The 25,236-nt window shown below is 36.3% G+C and overlaps 2 protein-coding genes across 2 annotated transcripts in view; one reads left to right on the forward strand and one right to left on the reverse strand.

The window, feature by feature from the left end:
• Positions 1–25,236, reverse strand: part of CCDC146 (coiled-coil domain containing 146) — a 74,389-nt gene that overhangs the window by 44,690 nt on the left and 4,463 nt on the right. Inside the window, 1 exon segment of the mRNA XM_055712890.1 lies at positions 19,484–19,647. Coding sequence (XP_055568865.1) covers positions 19,484–19,636 — 153 coding nt within the window. The 5' untranslated portion in view covers positions 19,637–19,647.
• Positions 5,016–10,647, forward strand: FGL2 (fibrinogen like 2). The gene is made up of 2 exons (XM_005443458.4): positions 5,016–5,718; positions 8,464–10,647. The coding sequence occupies exons 1-2, from the start codon at positions 5,106–5,108 to the stop codon at positions 9,168–9,170; spliced, it is 1,320 nt and encodes a 439-aa protein (XP_005443515.2). The 5' UTR covers positions 5,016–5,105; the 3' UTR covers positions 9,171–10,647.

Below are 25,236 nucleotides of genomic sequence, written 5' to 3' on the forward strand. Positions count from 1 at the left end.
TTTTTCACAGAGTGCTTCACAAATTATTTTGCCCTATTTCCTGTTCCACGAAAACCATAAATGTAATGAGTAGTAAGATAGCATGCACTTTTTAAATGTAGCGTATCATTCTTTCACAGAGTGAGGGCACAATGAGCCTGAGAAATTATTAATATGCACTCACTTTATTTTGAAATGGACATACCATTTATACTGAATTACTACAGAGTATTTCACATTAAAAAGGCTATATTCAGATGATGCTACATAAACAAGACAAAACGGAGTAGGGGTAAAGGTATACATGAAAAACATTAATAAACCTACTTACAGTAGATATAGCACTGTATTGCCTTACACAGAGTTTCTACAACTTAACTTTTCTAATTACAGATGGATCAGCCAGGCATCCTTTAATGAAAAATAAACGGCTGAAAAACCTTCTAAAACTAACAAATAACAACTAGGAAAAATAATATCATGAATTCTTTCCCAAGGCATGGTTCATAACAGTAGTTTTGTCCCCAGTTCATGGGAAAAAGCAATCCCTACATGGAAAATACCAAAATCAGCCACCATCAAGATGATACAGTGGGTGAGGAAATACTGCATCTGGCCAATTGTGTCTTGCATGGCTCAGTAGAAGAGGGGGGATAAGAGACTAGTAAGATAGGCATTCCAGGAAAGGAGACAGCTTTCCTGCTGCCTCCTGTGTGGCTGTGACTCTCAGGAGGAGGATACTGAGTAATCGGTACAGTCTTAGACCACCTAAGACTGGTTTTATTGGAGTTGGAGAGGCTTTTGTATTTGTTTTGTCACCATTCTTAAGAGGGTATGCCGGGTTCTTTTCTCCATACACTTAGCCAACTACATCGCCTTCCGTGGCTACAGATAAAGGAAATATTCAGCAGTAAATTCTAGATTTTGGGCAGGCAGATCTTCAGGTGTCATTGGAGAAACAGAATAAATTGGAATTTACTTTAAAGGATCTATTTCTTTACAAATATAGTCCTCACCTTAACAGAAAGAGTGACATTCTTTAATCATGAGTTTTGTAATATGTATTACATTTACAATTGCTTATATAAATACGTTATCTACTATTTACATTCTATGCCAGTGTTGCATTTCTACGTGTTGCCATAATTCATAAATAAAACAAAGACCAAATTAAACAGATAGGACTAGTAACCGTGTAAATTTCCTATGTAATCTGTATCTCAATAAGAGTATTAACAATTAAAATCAAATGGAATAGGACTGCCTGCCTTTCTGTGTCCTGACGTGTTCTCATCGATGCGTGAGGAAGTTGAACAGACAGTCACACAATCCAGTGGACAACATAAAGACTGCTTGCATGAAGAAAGACTACTTAATTAAAAAAGAAATCAATTGAATTAATCAAAAACACTCCTAAATTAGAATTTGTTTCTGGTATGAATTTTAGGTATATATTCCACATTGTGGGAAAAACTGAAAATTAATCTAATTACCTTTTGTCTCAACCAAATGTATCACAGAATCACTGAAGTCAACAACAACAACAAAAATATTACTGCAGCTGTTGAATTTTGATACATCCTACCTCGCCTCCAAAATTATTTGTACAAATGAACCCAGATGTGCTTCAGGTTTGTTCATATCAATCATTTGAACTGCTTACACAAATCTGGATGTTTTGCAACAACTCTTCTGCAGTAGATGTTAACTCCCAGGACAAAGCAGAAATCAAACAGATGGCAAGCTGTCATGTTTTAAATTGCCATAGTCACTAGGTAAATTAATATCTGCCTACAGACTTTTAACTTCGTTGTTTTCTATTTGACCTACATGCCATTATCTGCCAGGAAAAAAACCCTTGCTCTAAAAAATCATGGGAAATGGCTCATGCTGCTTTTGATAAACTTTGTGTAAACAGTCCTCAGACAAGTCTGCCAAACCAAAATATATTACTACTTTAACCTTGCAACCACTGGGTAGTTCTGGAAACAGAATTAAAGTCTTCAGTAGAATTTCAGAATATCACGAGCTCTCAGTTTTTTCCTTTATCTTTAGGAAGGTATGTCTGTGAGATTAAAGATATCTCTTCAACCCACAGAAGGAAAAATAGATTCCTAAAATGAAGATGAAGACTAAACGAGATGAAAAGCTACAAGAAAATGCCCTTTAACCAAACAAAAGACCTTGGTAGAAAATTCTCACTTGTGACTATCAGCTGTTATTCAGTTAGATCTTTTTCACAGTTGAAAAAGATTGGCTTTTGCATGTCGTGATTGCTTATCTACTTTAAAGCTTGAAGTATAATACAGAATACTCTAGGGATCGAGAAAAGCCCCATCTGGAAAGAAACTTTGTTTACAAACTGCAGTTCTCTGTTTTGATCTGATCCAATATTTCTGCCATTAGTTATGCTGAATCAGCATCTTACAGTTTAAGATTGCTCAGTGCCCTTTCAAAGGGCAAAGACTTGTGAAAAACTCATTTTTGAGAGTTTGCTTCATTTATCCCAAGGAAAATAAGAGGCACAAAACACACAAAAAAAGGCTGTAGCATACTACTTTGAGTTCCTGACGGAAGAAGAAAGATGACAAATTGTTGGGAATGGACATTCCGTGACAGAACAAGATGACCAGTCCTCAATTACAAAGCTTCCCCAGGTAGAAGCATACAGATACCTGACGGAGAAGTGGAACTTCCAGGCTCCAAACAGATTGCTGATAGCCTAGCAGCAGAACATCAGACTAATAACAAAATCAGGAGGATAACAGAGCACCTCAGGATTATAGAAATCTCATCCAAGGGAGGAAGTAACTATCAGTAAATGAAGGTATATAATGGATCAAGGAATTAGTGTCTCAGGAAAAAGATGTTTGAAAAGCTCAGACATCTCACATTACTATCCGAACTTTCTTTTCTTTGACATTCAGCATCACTAGAAATTTCTGCCCTTCTTAAAGTTATTAAGTTCTAATGATATTTTAGGCTTTCAATGCAGCACAACAGTCATAAATTACAATATATAAATTACAACACATTTGATATGCATTTAAACATTTCCAGGCAATTCATAAGATGTGAAGCAAGGACAATTATTAAGGATTTTACAGATACAGAATAGTATTTCCAGTCCAAGTCCTACAGCAGATAGCAGAGTTCACTGCAAACTGAACAAACACCACTGTGGGGGGAATGGGGCTTCCCAAATAACAAGCATTTAGGAATTCAATTATATTTCTAAAGCCCTTCAAAAAAGGCTGGTATAGCTTTACTCAGTTTGACAGTAGGAGCCATGCAGGAGAAAAATGCTCTGGAAATACTTGATTTTAGACTGATAGAAAAAAAAATCTAGGATCCTATTAATCAAATGAAAAATTTTAAAATTTTACTCACAAATTAAAATCATACATTTAATCTGTTACAAACACTTCAGTTTTGATGCATTTTTAATAAAACCAAAGTGGTGTCAGTATCTTACACGCAAGCTGGGGGTGTCCTTCACCTCATTGCTGGAGAACTAGCATGATCTGAAAGGGAGAGATACACAGTTTTGCCACATAACTAAAAGCACCATGCCAGGTTCTGGGATGTTCACTTAGAATATAGGAAAGGTAGATTCAAAACCCATTTCCCAAGAAAGTGCCCAGAGCATTGTGCTATACAGGAATCCAAAGGAACTGTTGTAGCAGGTTAGACAAGTAGGTTTTTTTGCCAGGCTTCCCTCCTGTGCTATCAATATAAACCTGTGGTCTCTGAAAAAGCTAGTAATATTCCAGAGATCATGAACTTACAGTGTATGTGTGTGACTAATGTCTGTTTAATGTTTAATCTGTATTACGAGTAATTTCAGTTAGTGTTTAGGGAAATAAATGGTTCAGATGGGACTAATTAAACAAGAACTGGTGTGAAAACCCTTTACTCATGCAAGTTATTTTGCTCTTGACAGCTATGAATGCACAGACACGTTCATATAGCCTTGCTTTGGGGCACAAGGAAAATGACATTGAACATTAAAAGTGCATAGGCACCATGTGAGAATGGCAAAGGTGGCTGGAGAGTAAAAATGAAGAAGTACACGGCAAACATCACCTACAATAGAAGTATTCCACTTGGTGTGATTAGTCATGCAAAGTACATGATTAACTCTTCAAGCTGATACAAGGCACAATAAAAAGAAAAGCAGAAACTGAAAATCAGGAATACAGAAAAGAATACCACGAACTGATGGGCCCATGGGAGCTCCTTCCCTAGCTCTCTGCCTTACTTTAGAATTCAGGACATTATTCAGAACACCAGGATATGCTTTGGGTTTTCTGAATAATCACTCCAACAGCTTGGATCCGTGCATCAAAGAGCAGGGAGGGGAAAGGGTAACTTAAATTCCATTCCCTTCACTTAGAAAGGTTTTATAAGAGGTACTCAGAATCAGATAACAGTGAACTTGAACTGTGATGTGTCATACAAATCATGAATATCCCAGATAACTATTCTAAGCAGTGCTAAGCAAAATGGGAAGATGAAAGTGCTCATCCTCCTTCGTCTGTGACCCCTGAAAAATGTTTAGAACCAAAACTGTATGTGTGTTTCAACATGCTTTGGGATTTAAATAATTTTCATTAATACATGTATTCAGTTAAAAAAAGTTTTAGGAAGAAGGGAACTGAGCATCAGTGAAGCTATTGCTGTGATAAACTTCAAACTGGGAAAGGGGCAGTTTTTCACCTTTTCTACCTGCTATGATAAAACTACAATCTAGTTTTGAAAAGCATTTTTAGAACACTCAAATATTAAGACAACTGATATAACACAGAGCTAAGTGATTTTTTTCTTCCCCAAAAAAAGAAAATACATGTACAAGGAATGAAATTAAACTGTTTAAGTAAATCAGCACACATGCATTTCATCATTTTGCTTGCATACATTAGTTCTGAGTCAGGAACACTCACTGAAACGTGCTACTCTTGCAAGCACTACCTACTTTGCTCTGCTATTAATCACTCGTGATGCAAGCACTCCCACCCATTTCTGAGAACAGTGTAGGCAGTCTGATAACTCACAGGCTTCAAGCTGCCCTTATAAAGTTGTTCCACTTTTGCATACTTCCTCATACTGCTAGTTTCTCTGTGAAGATGAAGCTGCTCGTTTACTTAATCTTGACAGCTCTCCTTGCTTTAACGAATGTCTTTGCAGTTGTTTTAGAAGATGAAGAGGATGCTAAAGAAAAAGTTCCTGAGACTTGTCCTATAAAGCTCAAAACTAATCGGAAATGTGATGAAGGAGAGGATTGTCCACATCAGATAAATCTGCCTCCGATGACCATCCAGTTACCCAAAGAATTCAGACTGCTAGAGAAGACTCTCAAAGAAGTACAGACCCTTAAAGAAGCAGTAAACAAGCTGAAGAAATGCTGCCAAGATTGCAAGCTGCAGGCAGATGACAACCAGGAAAGAAATAATAGAAATGAATTCCTGCTACCTGATGCAGAAACTCCAGCAGAAAACAACAAAATCCAAGATAACAGAGTAAAGGAACTGCAAAGCAAAGTTAACAGAATGGCAACCAGCTTGAAAAATGCAAAGAGCCAGATTCAGACACTTCAGGGTCGTTTAGAGAAGATGAGCCACATAAATATGAACAATGTGGAACATTATGTTGACAGCAAAGTTGCTAATCTGACTTTTGTTGTGAACAGCCTTGATTACAAATGTTCTTCCAAATGTCCAGCAATGCAACCGAGACCTGGTATGTAACCTGTTCATTCTTATTGACTGTATAAAGTGTCTGTGCATTTTACAAACATTAGCTAAACAATTTAAAATATGTTTTAACCAAATAGCTGTGTTACTAACTTTACAAGTTAAATACTTGTTCCTTCAGTGTTTATTTATACTCCTGTAAAACATTTCAGCTGCCACTAGAGGGTTACTGAGAGCTGCAGGTGTTCAGTGCCTCCTAGAATTGGACTTTATTATGGGATTTAAAACAGGAATTTTCAAAGGACTTTGGTTTTGCAACTCAATTCGTAAACGTGAAAAATTATCGATTTTACACAGCACTACCCTTTATTAAGGATACTGAACATCAATGAACTACACATATTTTCTCTTTGAATGAGAAGGGTTAATTTTCTCTAGGTGTGCCTTGGAAAATGGCTTGGTTTTTTTTCAATGTGAAACTGCAACTATTCTGAAGAGGTCTGAAGGCTCTTATTAAACATCAAGGGAATCTAGTAAAAGGTTTAGTTTTTAACAGATGGGTAATAAAAATAATTTTTCTATCATCACAGCAATTAACTGAAAGGTTCAGCTACAAAAGCTTATTAACAGTATTTTTCAAGTGCGTAATATATGTACAATCATTTTAATACTATACCCTTAGCATGAAGCTAATTTATACGCAATATAAAACAGAGAACAGGTGTTATCACTGAAAACACTTTCTTCTTTTACAGTTCTCCTAATTAAGAAGTAAAAGTAGTAATTTCTGCCTAAAGTTATTAAGAGAAGATTGAGGTGTTTTTTTAATGTCATAGTTTTATATTACATGTAAGAATCTCTGAAAACAAGAAATATTCACTAGATTGTCAGTGTATTCTACCGCTTAGATATGATACATGTGAAGACAGGGCTTTCTAGAGATAAAGCAAAGAAAGGTCAGGCCACATTACGGTTTTTAAGCCTCTGTGGGTTAGCATTCAAGTTTAAAATAAAACTGTTTTTCTGTCTACTTATACTGAAAATTGAAGGACATATGCAGATGGTACAGTGCATGTACAGCTGAAATTCTTGCAAGTGTGAAAAGAGCAAATGAGTAATAATAAAGATAATGCTTTTACTAAATCAACAATCAGCTTAAATCAGATATAAATCAGTATAAATCAATTTAATTCAGATAAACATTCACACACAAGAGAGTGATATTTGGTATATTGCTAATGTGAAATGAATCAAATTCAGGTACAGTAAGAACTTCATAACAGACTAAATTAGTTTTAGATATTTTTCACACTGAAATGTTGGGTACTGTTCATAGCATATGATCATGTAGATTTTCCTTATATTTTACAGTAACTGATGCTAAGTGTTTGTAGCAGCAATATGAAGACTAGCAAGCATAACAGCTACAACTTTTTCCTACACAGCAGCTATTCCTGCATCCACTGAAACTAATAGCAAAACTTAACCTAAATAGGAGTTGAATTTGATTATAAAAGCTTTGTATCTGAAATGTATGTACTCTGTCAGTATCTACTCTGAAACTTAGTCCACCAAAGAACTTACACAAAGTTCAGTGAAATAAATAAGAATGTACTCTGTATTTAGATTTAGCTTTTAAGCCTTTGATTCTGATACTTCGTGCTTTCATAGATGTCTAATTTTCAGTACTGGCAAACAAGGAATCCTGAGTCTTATTCCCCAGTGAAGCCTGAGAACCCTCCTCTCTTTCAAGAAGCAGTTTAATTGTTTAAATTTGCTAGGAAAAATATGCAACTCAAGCCTGCAAATGAACATGCCCATAAATTCAAATCTGCAATAGGAATGAACATTAAGGTTTTGACTCTTAACTGAGAACTTGTAGGAGCTCTCTGTATCACTTAAGAACATGGAATTAGAATACCATGCCTTTTTGAGCACAATGACCTTTGCACACTGGATGACACTGTGGATCAAAAATGGATTTTCAATCTGCAGGAAAAACCTGGGGGTATTTTTCTTCTGAATAAAACACATCACTCATTGGTGAGAAAAAGCTGTGTTAACAGTAGATGCTGAAACTTTTCCTTACTGTAAAGCCAGCAAAGCCACATACACACGAAAGCACTGTCACTTTTCTAGCTGTGTCTTTCTAGGAATAACAGTATTACTACAATAGATGAGACTGTTTTATTACATTTTTTCCTGCTCCCTAAAATACAGTCAACATTAACACATGAAACATTCCTAATGATGTTATGTTAGGTATCAAATGATGTTAACTGAACTATAGCCAGGTTTAAGTCATTCCCATATGGACAAAGCTTTTTCTCTGACATACTGCCAGATTAAGATTTAAATTGCAGACAGGGTGTGATGGTATACATTTAAATACAGAGAGCAGCAAGTGTGTAACCACAAAGCATTAGAAATATGGACTGAAGAAATGAGGCTGAATTTACAGGAGGTAATGAAAGAACAAAGAGTAGAGAAAGGGAGAAAAGGGAAAGAGAAAATCAAAATGCCCCTGTATTAGGCAGTTTTGCTACAAAAAACAATTTAGCTGAGATTTTTTGACAGCTAGCCAGTGCAGAGATCCCAAGTAGCACCTATAATAGAGTAAACCTGATGGAAAAATCCTGTTTCTCCCTAGAACTGAAACTGCTTTAATACCATTTCTTATGTAGAAGTCACTCCGATTCTAGTTCTGTATGCCACTTCAGCATGGATTAAAGAAATGTTTATTTTTAAAATTAAATCATGTTTATTCTAACACTATCTGTTCTTCCACCAGTTATGCAAATAATGCAGAGAGACTGTGCTGATCATTACACAGCAGGCAGAAGGAGTAATGGAATCTACAGGATTAGCCCTGACCCCAGAAATGATAGCTTTGAAGTTTACTGTGACATGCAAACGCATGGAGGTGGCTGGACAGTGCTGCAACGGCGTCAGGACGGCAGCACTAACTTTAACAGAACCTGGAACGACTACAAAAATGGCTTTGGAAACCTCAGCAGGGAATTTTGGCTGGGGAATGACAAAATTCACCTCCTGACAAAGAGCCAAGAAATGCAACTGAGAATTGAACTTGAAGATTTCAATGGTATCAGAGAATATGCAAAATACGAACACTTCTACGTGGCCAACGAATATCTAAAGTACCGTCTAAGTGTTCACGGCTACAGCGGCACAGCAGGAGATGCCCTTCACTACAGCAGGCATTATAACCACGATCAAAAGTTCTTTACGACTCCGGACAAGGACAATGACAGGTATCCTTCAGGAAACTGTGGAGCATATTACAGCTCTGGCTGGTGGTTCGATGCATGCTTGTCTGCCAACCTCAACGGCAAGTACTACCACAAGAAATACAAAGGTGTTCGCAATGGCATTTTCTGGGGTACATGGCACGGTATTTCTGATGATATGCCCAGTGGATATAGGCAAGCCTTCAAATCAGTAAAAATCATGATCAGACCCAAAAGTTTTGTGGGGTAATTATATAGCTTTCTCTTTAAATAGTTTGCATTGGATTGCACTCAAAATCATGCTTACTCCGTATTATATTCTGAATTCAAGTATTCAGTTATGTTTGGCATAAAATAGTTCTAGACAAAACAACATACTTCCACAGAAATGTTTAGAGCTGATTTGACTCATATAACGAATTAAAAACAGCATGAATGTTTCTGAATAGTTATTGCTAAAACTTAGCACAGGTTAAGTCTTGGTATCGTTATGTAAATATTCTAAATATTGCTTCTGGTGCTTTTACTGACTGTGATATAACACATTTTATGATTTAAAACTTTTAAATGGTCTTCCATAAACTGTGTCTGAATGAACACCTACATTTTAACCTGCAAATAACTCAGAGGTATAATTGATAACATATACATTTGTCAACACTCAGAATGAAAATCAGTCTCTCTGACTTTTTCTATCATCTATCCTTCACAATTTAAAAGGTATACCATAGCAATATCAATATAAGTTAGGAAAAGTACTACAAATTATTATATTTAAAGGACTAGAAAACAGAAGGACACATGGTTTGCCCAAAGACACCAAAAAAGCCTTGAAGAAAACCTAGAAAATCTTATCCTCTTTATCAAAGATTGTTCAAAAAAAGTTGGTGGAAGAACTGAATACAAGCAGCGGAACTAACATAGAGAACACATACTGAAAGACAACATTCTTGCATACTATGGTTCCTCCGATCAAGTTCAAGGTCCTATTTGTCTGTGGGAGAAAGGAGCCATTATGTAGCTTATTGCACATTTATATAAGCAGGTGACAGGTAAGAAGAAGACACATCAAAAAGAACCCATGTCTTTGCATTAATGCCTCTAAATACATACAATAAGACTTTCCAGCACTATTTTCTCCTGAATCTTTTAGATAAGCCAAACGTCACAAGATCGCTCTTGTAAAGACTTAAGCTCTCATTTAAGTACTTCTCACTCTAAGTACAATTAGACTAGACAATTAGGTACAATTAAGAAGGGTTATAAATATTTTGTAAGATATTAAAAGATTGTGTTCTCCCCATTTTCTGTGTATCCTATTTGTAGCCAGAAAACATGAACACCACACTGGCAATTATAAATATAAAAGAGAATATGTGAAATATTTTTTTATTCTAAAATATAAAAAATGAAACAAATTTTCAAATATTCCAGGAAGCGCAAATTAGAGATAATATTATTAAAGCTCACATTGTAGATAGTGAGCACAAATTTGACCACACGTATGTATTGCCTGCCCTAAGAAGGACATGCCTTTATAACCACTGCCTAAACATCCTGAGCACAGGTGCAATTTACCTTAGCAAGAGGCTATTTTGCCATATTGCTCTCACCAATCTGTAGATGCAGATAAACTATACAAGACCGCATTTCTTTACCAGTTAAAGTGTGGCCTTTGCTGGCATAGCTTTTTTGATTAAATGAGACATACCAAAAAAAAAAAAAAAGCATACAGTTGACCTAAAACTTTAAAAATATGACATTTACTGTTTTTTTAAGATTGTAACAAGAACTATTATGATTACAAGTCATGAAAATGAGCAACACTGGCAATTGCTAAATTGTAAAATATTAATATATATATATTTTTAAGGAAGTAAATACTCTGAAGGACATTTCGGTGTGAGGTGTTATTTGGTTTATTATATTTCAATTTTAAAGAGCAATAGAAAATTTTTATTGCAAGACGTATAATCTTTGCTTGAAAACATGTTTTGAATCTATAGAATATTTATTTTGGGATAAAAAATGATTTTCTAAACGAAAAAAGCAACTTATGAAGTATTGGTTAGAAGAGCAAATATCTAATTGCATATGATTATATTTAATCATTTTGCATTAAATGCACAATTTGCTCCTATTCATTATATGGTAACTAGCTAAGTATGACTTAGGAGTATCTATAAGCTTCTACTTGAAAATGTCTTTTTCCTGCTAAGTTGTTAGAAGAGAAACTGTCCTTTTTTTATCCTGTTTAAAGGAAACTTCATAAAACAGAAATTTTACAGAATAAGCAAATGTGACTAACATCACCTAAAAAAGCCTTGTCTGATGACTTTTAAAAGGGGGGTGGGTGGGTAGGTGGGATAAAAAGGAAAAAAAAAAAAAAAGAAGAAAAAGGAAGAGTAATGCTGTTACACAAATCTGAGTATTACCTGCCTGGAACTGTTGTAGCTGAATCTTTGTCAGTGTGTACTAGTTTTACAAAGTGTAACTCCATCTACTTCTTGCAAGCATTATTTTTATTTTTCTTTGGTGTAATAAAATTAAGTCACACTTAAAACTGTACTACTGTCATGCATGCTTATGGGGACTATAAAAAAAAATCTCCTAAATTATTTTATCGTTTTTCTGTAAAAACTGAACCAATAAGAAAACACAGATAACTTTAGATGACCAACAAAGATGACAATGTGACATGCCAGGATAGTAATTGCTAGTAATGACAGTACTTAAGAGATCCAGTTTACGACACTTCAGCTGCCAAAAAATAACAAGGCTGAAATCTCAGACATCTTTTTGAAACTATTCATATTTTGGAAAAGAAAAAGTAATTGTCTGATCAAGAGTTTACAGAACCTGTACCTTTAACATGCAAGAGGAGAAGCATACTAATCTGTTTTTTGTATTACACACAACCTTTCATATCACGTGCAAGTTTCATCAAGGCATGTAAACAGAAATAATATCCCAAATTAAAGCATACCATTTATTATACAAGCAAAAGCACTTGGTCTTCACTTAAGGCTTAGTAATTCAAACCATGTCTTTCAATTTATGGAGAACAACTATGTAACACTGGTTATCATATGAAAACAGTTGTGGTTTCAGTCTTTCTAATATTTAAATTGTGAATTTTATTGAAGAAGATTACTAACTTTTTTTGTTTTGCTAGCAAAATTCCTATGGGTTATTTCCAAAAAGTAAAGGCACAAACCCATCTGTTCAATGTGATCAGCCAAGCAGACTAATGTCTTGGCTTTCTATGCATTGCTTAAACAAAAAACACAAGGTGGGAGGGGAAACAACAGAGAAGCAATGAAAAGAAGGTTTGAAAGCAGAGATTTTTACATTTTTTCTTCCCTTTTTTATGCAAATATTTGTTTCCTTAATGGTGTTTTTGAAGAAACTCTACAGTCAAACCGAGTATGAGCTGCAAACAGGTAGTTTGACAATTCGGTGGAAAATAAACTTGCATTTATATGATTATTTTCAAAGGAAATTAAGATGGTTCTCAATCCATACCTAGAACACTGTGTTTGTAACTCAAACCAAAATCAAACAAAAGAAGAAAGTGACACATTTACTTAGCTTCTATGACTTACGAGTCACAGAAAAATCAAAACAAAGGATGCAAGTTAGTTTTCATAGAGAAAAAGAGATAAGAACTAAATACTGGCCTATGAAGGAAGAGATTTGGAATGTATTTTTATACGTGTGTTCTTGCTCTTTTTTTTTCAGAAGATAAGAGAAAAAGAATATGGTATATATGGGCCTGAAAGACACTGGCAAAAGTTTCAAAGAAAAATGGCTGAGCAATACCATCCACAGGCCCTGCTAAATGCAAACATTCTACCTACTAAACTGAACCCTTTCATTCACAGCTTTAATGAAACTTTTATGGAGTTACAGTACTTCTGCCAGAAGTTCATTTGGCTATCATCCTCAATGGTAACCAGAAACAGAAAACAATGTTTTAAGATGATGTGTCAAATCAAACCCTCACACAAGCCACAAGAACAGGGTATGAATCACAAGGGTATTCCACGTGGAAAATAGTAAGTGAAAAAAGTATCCCCAATTACCTAATTATGTTCATACAATCAAGACAAACTGTAAGTCTAATTAATATTGCACTTCTACTGAAATATTATGCCAACATTTAGAATTACACAATAGAAAATAACAAGTTTTAGATACTTATTTTTTAGCAATTACATGGAGACAATGATTTTTATGGAGAAGCAGGATCCACTTCAAGAAACAGAAATTCCCATTTCTTTCTTCGGAGAGAGTACAAAATCCCCCCTGCTTACCTCTGCAGCTCAATCTCTATATACTAAACCCAAAGATAAAGAGTCTCAGGCAAATCTTTAAGCCTCTGTTCATTAAGGAGCATTTGGAAAAAAGGTGTTTTTGAAAAAGTAAACCAGAAATTAACTTTTTAACATTTAAAGTAATCTAATCCATCTAACAAATGATTCTCCACCACTGGGCATTTTTACCGAATGTGTGTTTGGTTAACAGTGCTCCAACTTGCTCATCACACGGTTGTGTTGATGTAAACATTGTAAGCCAAGGCCAGGTAGACTTACAATTTTAGTACATGATCACCCTGTTTTGGAATATCAGGTCTCAAATGCATACTTTGGGTGAGAAAATGGGAAGAGGGAGATAGATTTGGAACATGACAGCAATATGCTTGTCTTGTTAAGCCTCACAAGTTGCAGAAATTGTTGGGAAAAGGCCAAAACACAAGAAGATGCTGCAGTTAAAAGTTATTTAGGGAGCTGTGATTCTCCTGTGTGGCATGAAATTTGCACTTGGCTTTATAACAGCATAGAAGAAACGACACATCATAAATGCTTTCAAACATGCTTTTCAGGAATGAACAGAAATACCACCTGATTTGTGATAATCTAAACACATCTAACAGCTTCCTGGCCTTGTTCCCTCACAATGTCACCTGCTAGTAGTAAAAAGAATCTCTCAATAGAAAGAGCATATTACGCTGGCTCTGCTCCCACTCCTGCTGTTTCAAAGCATCTGTAAATTCACCCCACTCCTCTATAGCTTTTTATAGGAGTTACCATCAATTCGAACAATCAACTTTCCTATCACTACCACCAAGTGCTTTAACATTCACTATGCAAACCATTGCTTGCTTGCTGAAAGCTGTTGTAAAAAACCCCAGACTTCAGCTTACAGACACATTATCATCCCTAGCTAACTCCAACAGTGACCATATTAACTAAGTTAAAAAAGGTTTATTTAATTAGTAGTCAGATTCCTCTGAGGTGGAGGCAAGATCTGTCTTTGCTGTCTGTGCCAACATACTCATACACCTTTTTTGTTGTGCCAGGAGCCTTTGAAGCGTATAAAGTGCAGTGTGCCAGCATCAGCTTAAGTTTGAAAAGTTTGCATTTAACAGCTGTGTTAAGATTTTTACGTCTTGGACAGAGCTCATACATGTTTGGAGAGTACTGAAACAAATTACCCACTGCTATGGTTACGATGCAAAAATATACTGATGATCATACTTTATAAGACTAGAAAGCAGACTACAGTACCTGTAGGTGAACAGAAATTAAATTGGTTCTCATATAAAAAGTTTTTATCTTAGTCTACCAAGCTAGCTTTTCTAGTACATTTTTCATTTAAAGATGTATTGATTTTTTTTTAATTTTTTTTTCTTTAAAGGGAAGTTGTTTATACTTACCATTTAGCCTAAGTTAGGAGAAAATTAAAAAACAGCTTGTTAGCAAAAGAAATTGGAAAAGACTATATTTTCTAGAGTGGCATTGTTAGATGTTGGAATACCACTGAAGAAACAGATTAAATGCTTAGTATTTATATTTGAAAGTTGTAGCAAATCTTTATGTGATTTTGTCTTCTTTCCTGCAGCACAGATGAGAAAAAAAGAGAAAAATGAGAAGTACCTTTCCCCCTTTAAACCACATTCAAACACTGAATATATGCATCGTTCCATGACATTAAAGCTTTTCCAGCTAGCAGATCCACATGAATCAGCATCAGATCAGCAGGAGCAAATTTTGCCTGAGAAGTCTTTGTCACAATACTGTTCATTTTTTGGTAAACATGGAGATTTTTCTGTGTTTCCGGTAGAACCAGAGTTTTGGTTAACATCTTCATTAGCAGTTCAACCGCTTTTGGCAGTCAGGGGTAAGAAGTTCATTAATCTCAGAAAGACTCCAAATTTCAAAATAGTCATGACAAATATTCATGAAAGGTTCTTTTCTGCTTCCTGACAGATAGTGACAATAGGACTCTTTGACACCAGCAAAAAGAAATATTAGCATGATAGTGACAATTTCCATTAAAAAAATGCTGCGCAAATGAAAGATTTGCTGGTGGCATCAGGTGGGGGGGGACAGTTCATTTTATCTTTATAAGATACAGATTGCAACGGTCTGCTTTAGACAAATCAGAGAAAACACCCAAAGGAGTTTATTCTTCTGCAGGTTTAGATGTAGCAAATAAACAGATGATGTTCATTAGCAGAAAGGCATTATTGTGATATTTTCCAAACAGGGTACCCGCTCACTGTATCTAATAAATAGTAAAGCACTGTTCTTTCACAAACACACTATTTTATGGAATGGATAGCTCCCTCATAGCATGCACTACAAAGACATGCAAGACTAATGTTGCAGAATCCTTCATCTGGTATTGTTTTAAAAATTAAGGTATACACTTGAATGAACTAACAACTATCTTTCTAACCCAAGAACATACCAACAAAAGGAAGAGAAAGAAAGAGCACAGCATAGAAAAGCTCAGAGACATTACTCTTGAGTAAAGTCTAACAAGAACTGCTAATACAATACTAACTGAAAAAGATAAATACAAACTGGGAGAAACTACCATCCCACCATGTGATTTATCCTTTTTCTTTCCCCAGAAAAAGAAGAGCTTGTACCCAATTTATAAATAAATGGAATTATTAGAATTAAAAGATACTAGGCTCCATGACTGATTTCTCCTTCTAAATAAAAGAACCTGAAGAATACTAGTTTTTTTATAGTCTCTTTAATCAAAAAAGATGAACCAGTAGGTTTTGTAAGCAATTCATCAACTTTGTTAAATCTTTGAAATCTTGCAAAGACAAAGTGGATGAAAAACTGTTCCTGGAGCACAGCTGTCTATTCACTATCCAGCTGGAAAGATGTATAGAGTAGGTCTTTTTGTGTCTGGGAGTAACTGTGATTTGGGTAACAAAACAAAAATTAAGCAACAGAAAAGGAGTTGAAGACTGCAATAGATTACAAACTAAATATCAACAGCATCATTATGACAAGCGATGTTTTATTTATTGACGTTCCCACTAAAACAAGAAAGCTTGGATCAGGTGGAGGAAAGGAAAGAATGACCTGAGTGTCCTAAGGGAAAAAACGCAACTATAACAATGCAAGGAAGGGCAAAAATGACAGGGACAGAAATTATGAGCATGGGTAGGAGGCAATTTTTTAATGAGTCTTTATTATTTTCACTCTGCCTAATCTTGTCATTTTGAGCATTTAATCCAGTTTCATGTCGTGTTCTGTTGCTTTTTCTGTTCAAATGGCAATTTCAGTATGTCCTGAGCTGCTTTAGCAGTAATAGTGTTGTATTAAGAATGACATAAGGGTAAAGGGAGAGGTAAAATGTATTGTATTATTATCTATTGAAAAAAAACCCATAAATTTGCATGCAAAGGATGAGTATAAATGCAAACCATTTTGCTGAAGCTAGCTACCAGTAAATACTCATTTTATAAAATCAACAGCTCTTGAAATTTAGACAATGTATGTAACAAAATTCAATAAATTTTTGCTTTTAAGAATTAGATTACATATATATGGTCTACAATGCACTAAATTCAAAATGAAAAAAGTATAATTTATTGCATCTTAATATAGCATTTTTTCCATGAAAGTTATTAACACGATGCAGATTTATTTCTAACCTCGTATACTACAAGAAAACAGGATATAAGGGAAGATTCACAAGTCAAAAAATTCCATTAGAAGTGTTAGAGCAGAGGCCTTTATTTCAAGGACACAGCAACAAAAGCTAAAGAAGTGGAAAGTTCGTTTTTTGAATGTATGACAGTTCTCTAACCAGTATCAGTGGAAGTACTGAGTCAGGCTGATGTCAACTGATTAATAAACAAAAACATTTGGTGAAAAGAAGCATGTCAGGATGGACTGAATGGCCTTTGTTCAAATCTCTATCCAGTTTGTAATATTTTAACCTAACCCACAAGGCTAAGCAATGTTACTGTGTGTTATTAAAAATTAAGGAGAGAGAGCAGATGTTTGACTTCTTGCTATTTATATGTTTGACTGCTGTTCATATGAGAAAAACAAGACTGGGTTGACTGGAAGGTTTACTGCTAGAAGGGATATATCTGTTCTCAAATAAATCCTATAATATCAAAAGGTGTCCCTTCTGATAGGTATTTGCTGCTATGCAGGCATAAATGACTAGCTATTGAACGACTGATAATATCATACAACCCTGCTTCTGTGGAAAAATTCTGAAAGCTATTCCAAGAAGTTGAAGCCAGTGTCAATGCAACAACCTCTATGGTGACCGAAGTCATATATTTATCTCTGAATAACATATAAAGTTCAACAAGGGAAAACAAACACATCAGTGGAAGAGAAGAAATGCGAATAAGCGATGAAAAGCCAAATTGACCCATAAAGTACAAGTATGAAATGTTAAAAATTCTGTAAGAATAAATGAGTCATAGGTCCCTTTTAAAAATTGAGAAAGTGACCAAAAAGACTTCATTTATGAAATCTTATGCAAATTGCTTACTTCAGTTTTCCACTGCACATTTTTTTCCAAGAGTTGGGAATAACTTCTAATACTAAGGTTACCCTGTACTTCCCATTAATGTTTTGCAATGTTATCAGTTAAACAAGTTAGCCTTAAATTTGACATACAGAATAACTTCATTGGAAAGATTTTTCTGAGAAAAAAAAAAAAAATCAGTCAAATGATCTGATGAATTTATAGAATAAGTCTAGAAAAATAAGTTTTCACCATGATTAAAAATAAGGAAAACAAAGCAGAAATCTAGAACATAATTTAGAATGTTATACCATCTGGTTTTCTTTTATCTGGAGAAGGGTAGGGGGTAAAGATATCTTGTACTAGGCATATGCTTCTTGTTGGCATATCAAAAATTCTTCCACCACTGAAAATCTATTGAAAAAGAATGGGAGTAGCTGGAAAATAAAGTACTCCCTGAAGTGCAGTTTCCATACTTTTAGTAGATTGGAGGATTTCTGTAAGGTGAGAGGTCAACTCCCTCTGAGACTTGAGCTGTCCTGGAGTTTTGCAGCTGCCTTGGACTAAGAAGAAAGGGGTTTTGTGCTACAACAATACTGGAAGCTGTGGCCTCAGCATATACTGGCACCAGACTGAAAGTGAAAATCTCTCTCTCCCCTGTATACTTCACTTGAATGCACAAGGAATTAGAGAGAGATTAGCTGTGCAGCTTCATGCTGTGTTTAGCAGCAGGATAGGAAAGGGGCAGTCCTATGTGTCCTCTTCATTACAAATTCTTGCCACTTCTTTTCTACTGACCTTAGGTCCAAGGCTGAGAGAGAGACCTGGGCTAGCAAACCCATTTGACAGATCCAAGCTGGAAAGAACCCAAAGTAAAGCAACTGAAAGGAAGAACTTGAAGGAAAACGTGACGTATGAGCAGAGCCTGCTTATGATGTAAGAGAGATGTACATTTTTATTATAAAGAGGGCAGAAATCGATTGCTCTCCACTGTCCCTATGGGAAAGACAAGAGGAAAACTGCATTATTCACTCCAAAAGAAATTTAAACTGGGATTTAGGAAAAACTTTTTTTATAACTCTAGCAATGATGAAATGCTGGAAAAGGATGTCCAAAGAACTACCTCCATCAATTAAAGTTTTAAGGAACAAATTAGACAAATATCGGCAGAGAATCTACTTCAGTATAAATTCTGGATTAAATGATGTCTTAATGTCTCTTCTGGAATTACATTTTTAAGGATTCCGTTTGATATGTATTTGATATCTTAAAATCTAAAGTATTTCTAGTATTCTAAAAGTTCCCTTAACACATAAAATTCTGCAAAAAAACCACCTGAGTTCCAAAAGTTTTCTTCTGTCATGATCAGTTATTAGTGCCTCAGGAGCTACTTACCTTGGATTTTTCCTGCAGCTATTGAGCCCTTCTAAAAATCATGATGCAATTCAATTACCCCTACAGCTAGAATACTACCAAAACAGTATCTCTCCATTCTCATTCCCTTTGAAGCCATGATCACTGAAAAAAATGATATAGTTATCTATTAAGCACACTATCTCCAGCAAGAATATGCCCCATCTAAGTTTCTGCTTCACAAGATGTTCTTACCACTTAGAAAAAAATTCAGAGAAGAATCAGGGAAGCTACAGATTGCCTATAGTAACAACTTGCAACTACTAACAACAAAATACACATTTCAGATTAATTGATTTGGATGCAATATGCACTGTTACAGACAGAGAAAGCTGGAGTGCATGGTACCTCATCTAAACACTGAAATGCAGGACTTGCTGTTACATCAGTGGACCCCTCATCCCGGCTGTAAACTGTTGGAGCTAGAGCACAGATAGGTTGCTCCTCGATTCCCAATTCAGTGTCACTGGAACTGGAACTTTCTTCACCAGCCTGACTCATTGTTTGAAGTTCTAGGAAGTAACAAAAATACCAAAATACAGTTAATTAGATGGGATATATATGATTGTGCAAGATAAATGTGTAGCGTAAAGAACACAATGGTGACATGCGAGACCCACGTTCAAACAACAGAAGTCACAACGTGAGCCAACTAGGTGGATCTACAGTTAAAACTTCATGAAAGACTTGCAAGAGGCTGCATAATCATTGAGTACTTTAGAAATCCTCTAATGGTTGGCTGTGTTACCGTCACATAAATGTTAGACAACATGTGAAATTATTTCTTAAAGACAAAGCATTGAATAATAGGTTTAGGCTGGAAAAGGCCTCTGGGGTCATCTAGTCCAATTTTATGCTCAGAGCAGGGCTAACTTCAAAACTAAATTGACTTGCTTAGGGTTTTGAGCAGCTGAGTTTTCAAAATCTGTTAAACTGGGGAGTCCAGCCACTGCCTTCAGGCAGGTCCTTATAGAAGAAATCCCCTAGTGGATGGGACTCCCATAGGTATAACTGCTACGGAATCATAGAATCATATAATATGAACATTTCTCAGTCATTTCCATAACACTAATCCAAGAATGTGTTTCCCCTTCTCTCCATCCAATATAAGCCCATCCTTCATGGTGTCCCTTGACCTTGCAGGGAGTAATTACATAGAAAAGGAACCCCTTCACAGAACAGAGATCTTGAGGAAAAGAACTGGTCTAACTCATGTGAATAATATCATTAACATTATTCATGTCTGTAAATCATTGTATGGCCATACTTAAAAAAACAAAAAACAAAAAACAACACAGAACCAAATAAATCCCCAAACCACAGAAAATCAGAAAACATGATAAAAAATCCGAGGAGGCAGAAAAATAATGGAAAAAATATTATTATGAGATCTCTTCATGTCAGAACTCGTACATTACATAGTACTAACATTTCAGTTACATACCAGGTTGCATTTTTAGTATCTGTGACCTCTGCTAAAATAATACGACCCTGAAAAATATCTAAGTGAACAAATTCAAGAGTAATAATAAAACTCACAGGATTCAAGCTGTACCAGCTGTATTTTGATCCCTAGTACAGTGTTTTCTTCCCCAAAAGAAGGAGCTTTAAAAGAGGCTAAAATCCAAATTTTATAATAATAGCTTAGTATAAGCTTTATCCTGAAGAGAGTCCTTTTTCAAATTAGGTAACACAGTTTTTTAATAAATAAATAAAAGTTGGAACAAATAGGGTTGTTGGAAAAGGTAACTTTCCTACAATTATATTTGAGAAAATGCCACTTTCATAGCCCTTATTTAGGAACAGAAGTCTCTTAAGATTCTTGCATTAGGAACAGCTAGATCAATGACATTTATTAATTGCTTCTGAGCAAGATGAGACCTATGTCATAAAATTACTATAACTTCATGCAAGTTCACTTTGTGTTTACTGTGTCAGTCCAGCAATCGAAAATTATGTTCCCAGGCATCAATAGTCAGAACTGTCCAAGGTGTGTAAAAATGCTGACCGAGATGGAAGAGGGAAATGGGAGGTGGAATACAAGGGTATGCAATGCTCTTGATACCCTGATAAGACACTAATGTTTATTAGGTTGGTACTTGTCATTATATCAAATGCCAGTTAATTGCTGCCAAAAATACTTTCTGGCATAACAGTATCTTAAGAGTTTTGCATATTCAAAGAGTTTTAAAATACTGATCTTTTGCACGAAGGCAGCATGAAACAAGACTTCAGGAGAATGATAAAAGAGATACGGGATGACTAAAGAGAGGCAATAAGCATCTTACAGAGGGAACAGAGGGGAAGGACTTCTGAGGCACACAGAAGACATAGTGAGATAGGAGAGCCATAGAGTATTTGCAGAGCAAAGCACAGCACAATGTGGAGACTGAACATACGTGGAGGAATTCAGGAATTCTTTCACAGGTTTGCTGCAGCTGGCTGTAGATGAAATGAACAGACAGATCATTATCACAGTACTTTAGTCCAAAATTTTGGGAGAAAGATTGCCAACTTCTGCAAATGGTCACCTGACACCAGGAGGTCTTTCTAGATTGTTATGCAGAATAGCTATTATGCAGAGCACATTGTATTCTGCTGTTGGACAAAATCATTATACAATCCATATCAGCTGCCAAAGATGCAGAACCCACCTCAAATTAGTCAGTTTTTACATCATTCAGCCTTTCACATAACATATGGAAGACTTTTCTCTTTAAAGAGAATTATCATAAATAAAGGACAATCAAAATTAAAACTGTAATAAAACTGAGAAGAAAATTTTAGAATATTTCACTAGTATATACCCGATTTCTCCAATGAAACAACCAGAGCAATTTTGTATTCAAAAGCCAGAAAGCTGACAGTTAAGAAAAATAAAATTCATTTTTGTAATTGTGGCGAGATATGAAAATGTTATATTGTGGGCATCCACCTTTTAAAAAGTTACTTGTCTATAAAGGTAGTGAAATTTAAACTGGCAAGTTTATGACTTTCTTCAGTGCTGTTTGGAATTCCTTCAGGAACTTTCTGACTTTTAAGAGAGATTTCAGTGGCTTATTTGCTTATGGAAAAAAAAGCAATTTCAAGATCCCTCTTGGAGGAGTCAAAACATTGTGAAACAACTGTAAACATCATAGAGGCCAAGAAATAAACTCCGAAATACTGTACATAAACATGTATACACATTTATAAATAGACAGCAATTTTTCAACTATAAAGAACTGCTGAATATTTTAGCATACACATTTCATGTTTATGGCTGCTGCTGCTGTTTGTTTGTTTCCCTAAACATATTGAAAGAATTCTGACACAGGGAAAAACACAGTGGCAGAAACTCCCAGCAGAACAGTGCCAAAACCCGAGAGCTTCATGGGTGTTTCATAGGCGTTCTTGTTGATACTTGTATGTGAAACATACAGTTGACACCAGTCAAGAAATACACTTCCTAACAGTACAGTAGTACAAGAGTCATCACCAAGACTCCAATTTGCTGAGCAGGGAGAGAACAAAAACAATCTTCAGAATCCAAAAATTGTATAATATCATGTAAAGACACAACTATAGACAACTGAGACAGAGGAAAACAATTAGACAGCCTTAGTTAGTGTGATAAGCACTACCCTCTACTCCTTTTCAAAAGGGAACAGGACAGACTGTAACAAAAGATATGTACAATTATGGGACATTAAAATAAGTTCAGCATTCGTCAATTACCTACTAAATTAAATTTAAAATTCAACTTACTCAAAATAGGATATATAAAGTTCAAAAAGCAAAGTGGAAAATTTGTATTTTTGCAGTATCTGGTAAATGAAGTCTAATTCAAACAGAAATGAAAGTTGGCATGATTTCTAAATTTACAGAATAGTTCAACAAATATGGATATTTTCAAACTGTAGAACTGCAAATAATATCACAGCCTTGATCCAACACACAGTATTGCAGAGAAAGGGAATTACAAGTCTGTTATGGAACCTGGGTCAAATCAGGCTGAGAACAGCCTTGTGAAACAGCTTCAGGACAGCAAGAATAATAAAAGTCTGAACTCGAGATTCCCATCATCTTTACTTCAGCATCTCTCTAGCAAACCGCAATGTTCATATACAAGTCAGTGCAGAATCCAGGCATGTGACACTCGGCAGCATTGACTCTTTCCTCAGTGACACATGCAAAAAGTAGTAAAATTTCATTCTGAACATGAGGAAATGCAGCTCCATGTACGAAGGTGCATCAACTAGACTCATTAGGAAGACACAAAATTTCGAAAAATCTCTTTGAGGAAACCACACAAAGTTACTGATTTTGCATGTTAATATTTTCTATGTATATATACTGATGAACACCTTTAGACTTTATATTATTCCCTTGCATTTATAAAATTAGAATCATTTAGGTTGGAAAAAACCTTTAAGATCATCAAGTCCGACTGTAAACCTAATACTGCCAAGTCCACCACTAAACCATGTCCTTAAGTGCCACTTCTTTTACATACTTCCAGGGATGGTGACACAACTGCTTCCCTGGGCAGCCTGTTCCAATGATTGGCAGCCCTTTCAGGGAAGAAATTTTTCCTAATATCTAACCTCAACCTACTCTGGCGCAACTTGAGGCCATTTCCTCTTGTCCTGTCTCTTGTCACCTGGGAGAAGAGACCGACCCCCACCTGCCTACAGCCTCCTGTCAGGGAGCTGCAGAGAGCAGTAAGGTCCCACCTGAGCCCCCTCCTCTCCAGGCTGAACAGCCCCAGGTCCCCCAGCTGCTCCTCACCAGACTTGTGCCCCAGACCCTTCACCAGCTGCGTTGCCCCTCTCTGGACACACTCCAGCCCCTCAACGTCCCTCCTGAAGTGAGGGGCCCAAAGCTGAACCCCGTGTTCGAGGTGCGGCCTCACCAGTGCCCAGTGCGGGGGGACGGTCACTGCCCTGGCCCTGCTGGCCACACTGTTTCAGATACCAGCCAGGACGCTGCTGGCCTTCTGCCCCCCCCGGGCACACGGCTGGCTCCTGCCCAGGGCTGTCACCCAGCCCCCCCAGGCCCTTCCCCCCAGGCAGTTCCCAGCCCCCTGCCCCAGCCCGTCGCTGCGTGGGGCTGGTGTGACCCAGGGGCAGGACCCGGCACTGAGCCCTGTTGAACCTCCTACAAGTGGCCTCGGCCCATCGGCCCGGCCTGCCCAGCCCCCTCTGCAGAGCCCCCTGCCCTCCCGCAGGTCAGCACTGCCCCCAGCTCGGTGTCACCTGCAAACCGACCGAGGGTGCACTCCGTCCCCTCGTCCAGATCGTTGGTAAAGATAGTAAACAGGGCTGGCCCCAATACTGAGCCAACAACTAGAAAAAGACTCGGGTTTAGAAAAGCATCATTAAGATTTTTATACTAGTTACACAGTCTTACCCTTCAGGCCCAACTTTAAATTGTTTTTTTAGTTTTAAGCACAAAGGGAAATAAATCATTAATCACACTGCTTTTCTCTGCCATTGTTACAGAATTGAAGGTATGAATTCATCATTAGAATAACATTAAACTATTTACGCTGCTATTGCTGGAGTAAAAAACTATTGTATGTTGAAAAGTATGTGTCAATGTCTTCTCAATTATTTCATTAAACCTTTTGTATGAATGTACATTCAAATTAATTTATAATTTCAGTTTGGTAAACATCTGGCCAGACTGGGAAGTTTGTGAAGTCAATTAAAACAATAAGCAGTTATTTGTGTAAGCAGTCTGACCAAGTCCAGTGAAAATATTTATGAAGTAGCTAATTATTAGTATTACATGCAGGTTCACAACTGGATTTATAAATGAGACCTTATACATTGACATGTGCGCTACTTTCCTTCCTGATAGAAATCATCAATTTCTTAATTTATTTCCTCCCCTATTATTCGTTGCCACACAAATCTGATCTGTTTCAGTCAAAGCTGGGTTAGTTAAATTGGTGTAGACTGACATGTTAATCCTCCAGCTCACAAGAGATTTTTTTGTTTAATACCACACAAGTCTAAAGCTTAGGCAATTTTAAACGAATAATTGTAAATTCACATTAAGCTGAGCTGAGGCTACAGAAATAGATCTCCTTCCACAGCCAGCTGCATCCATGGAAG

This window comes from Falco cherrug, chromosome 5, assembly GCF_023634085.1.
Source record: "Falco cherrug isolate bFalChe1 chromosome 5, bFalChe1.pri, whole genome shotgun sequence".
Taxonomy (NCBI): domain Eukaryota; kingdom Metazoa; phylum Chordata; class Aves; order Falconiformes; family Falconidae; genus Falco; species Falco cherrug.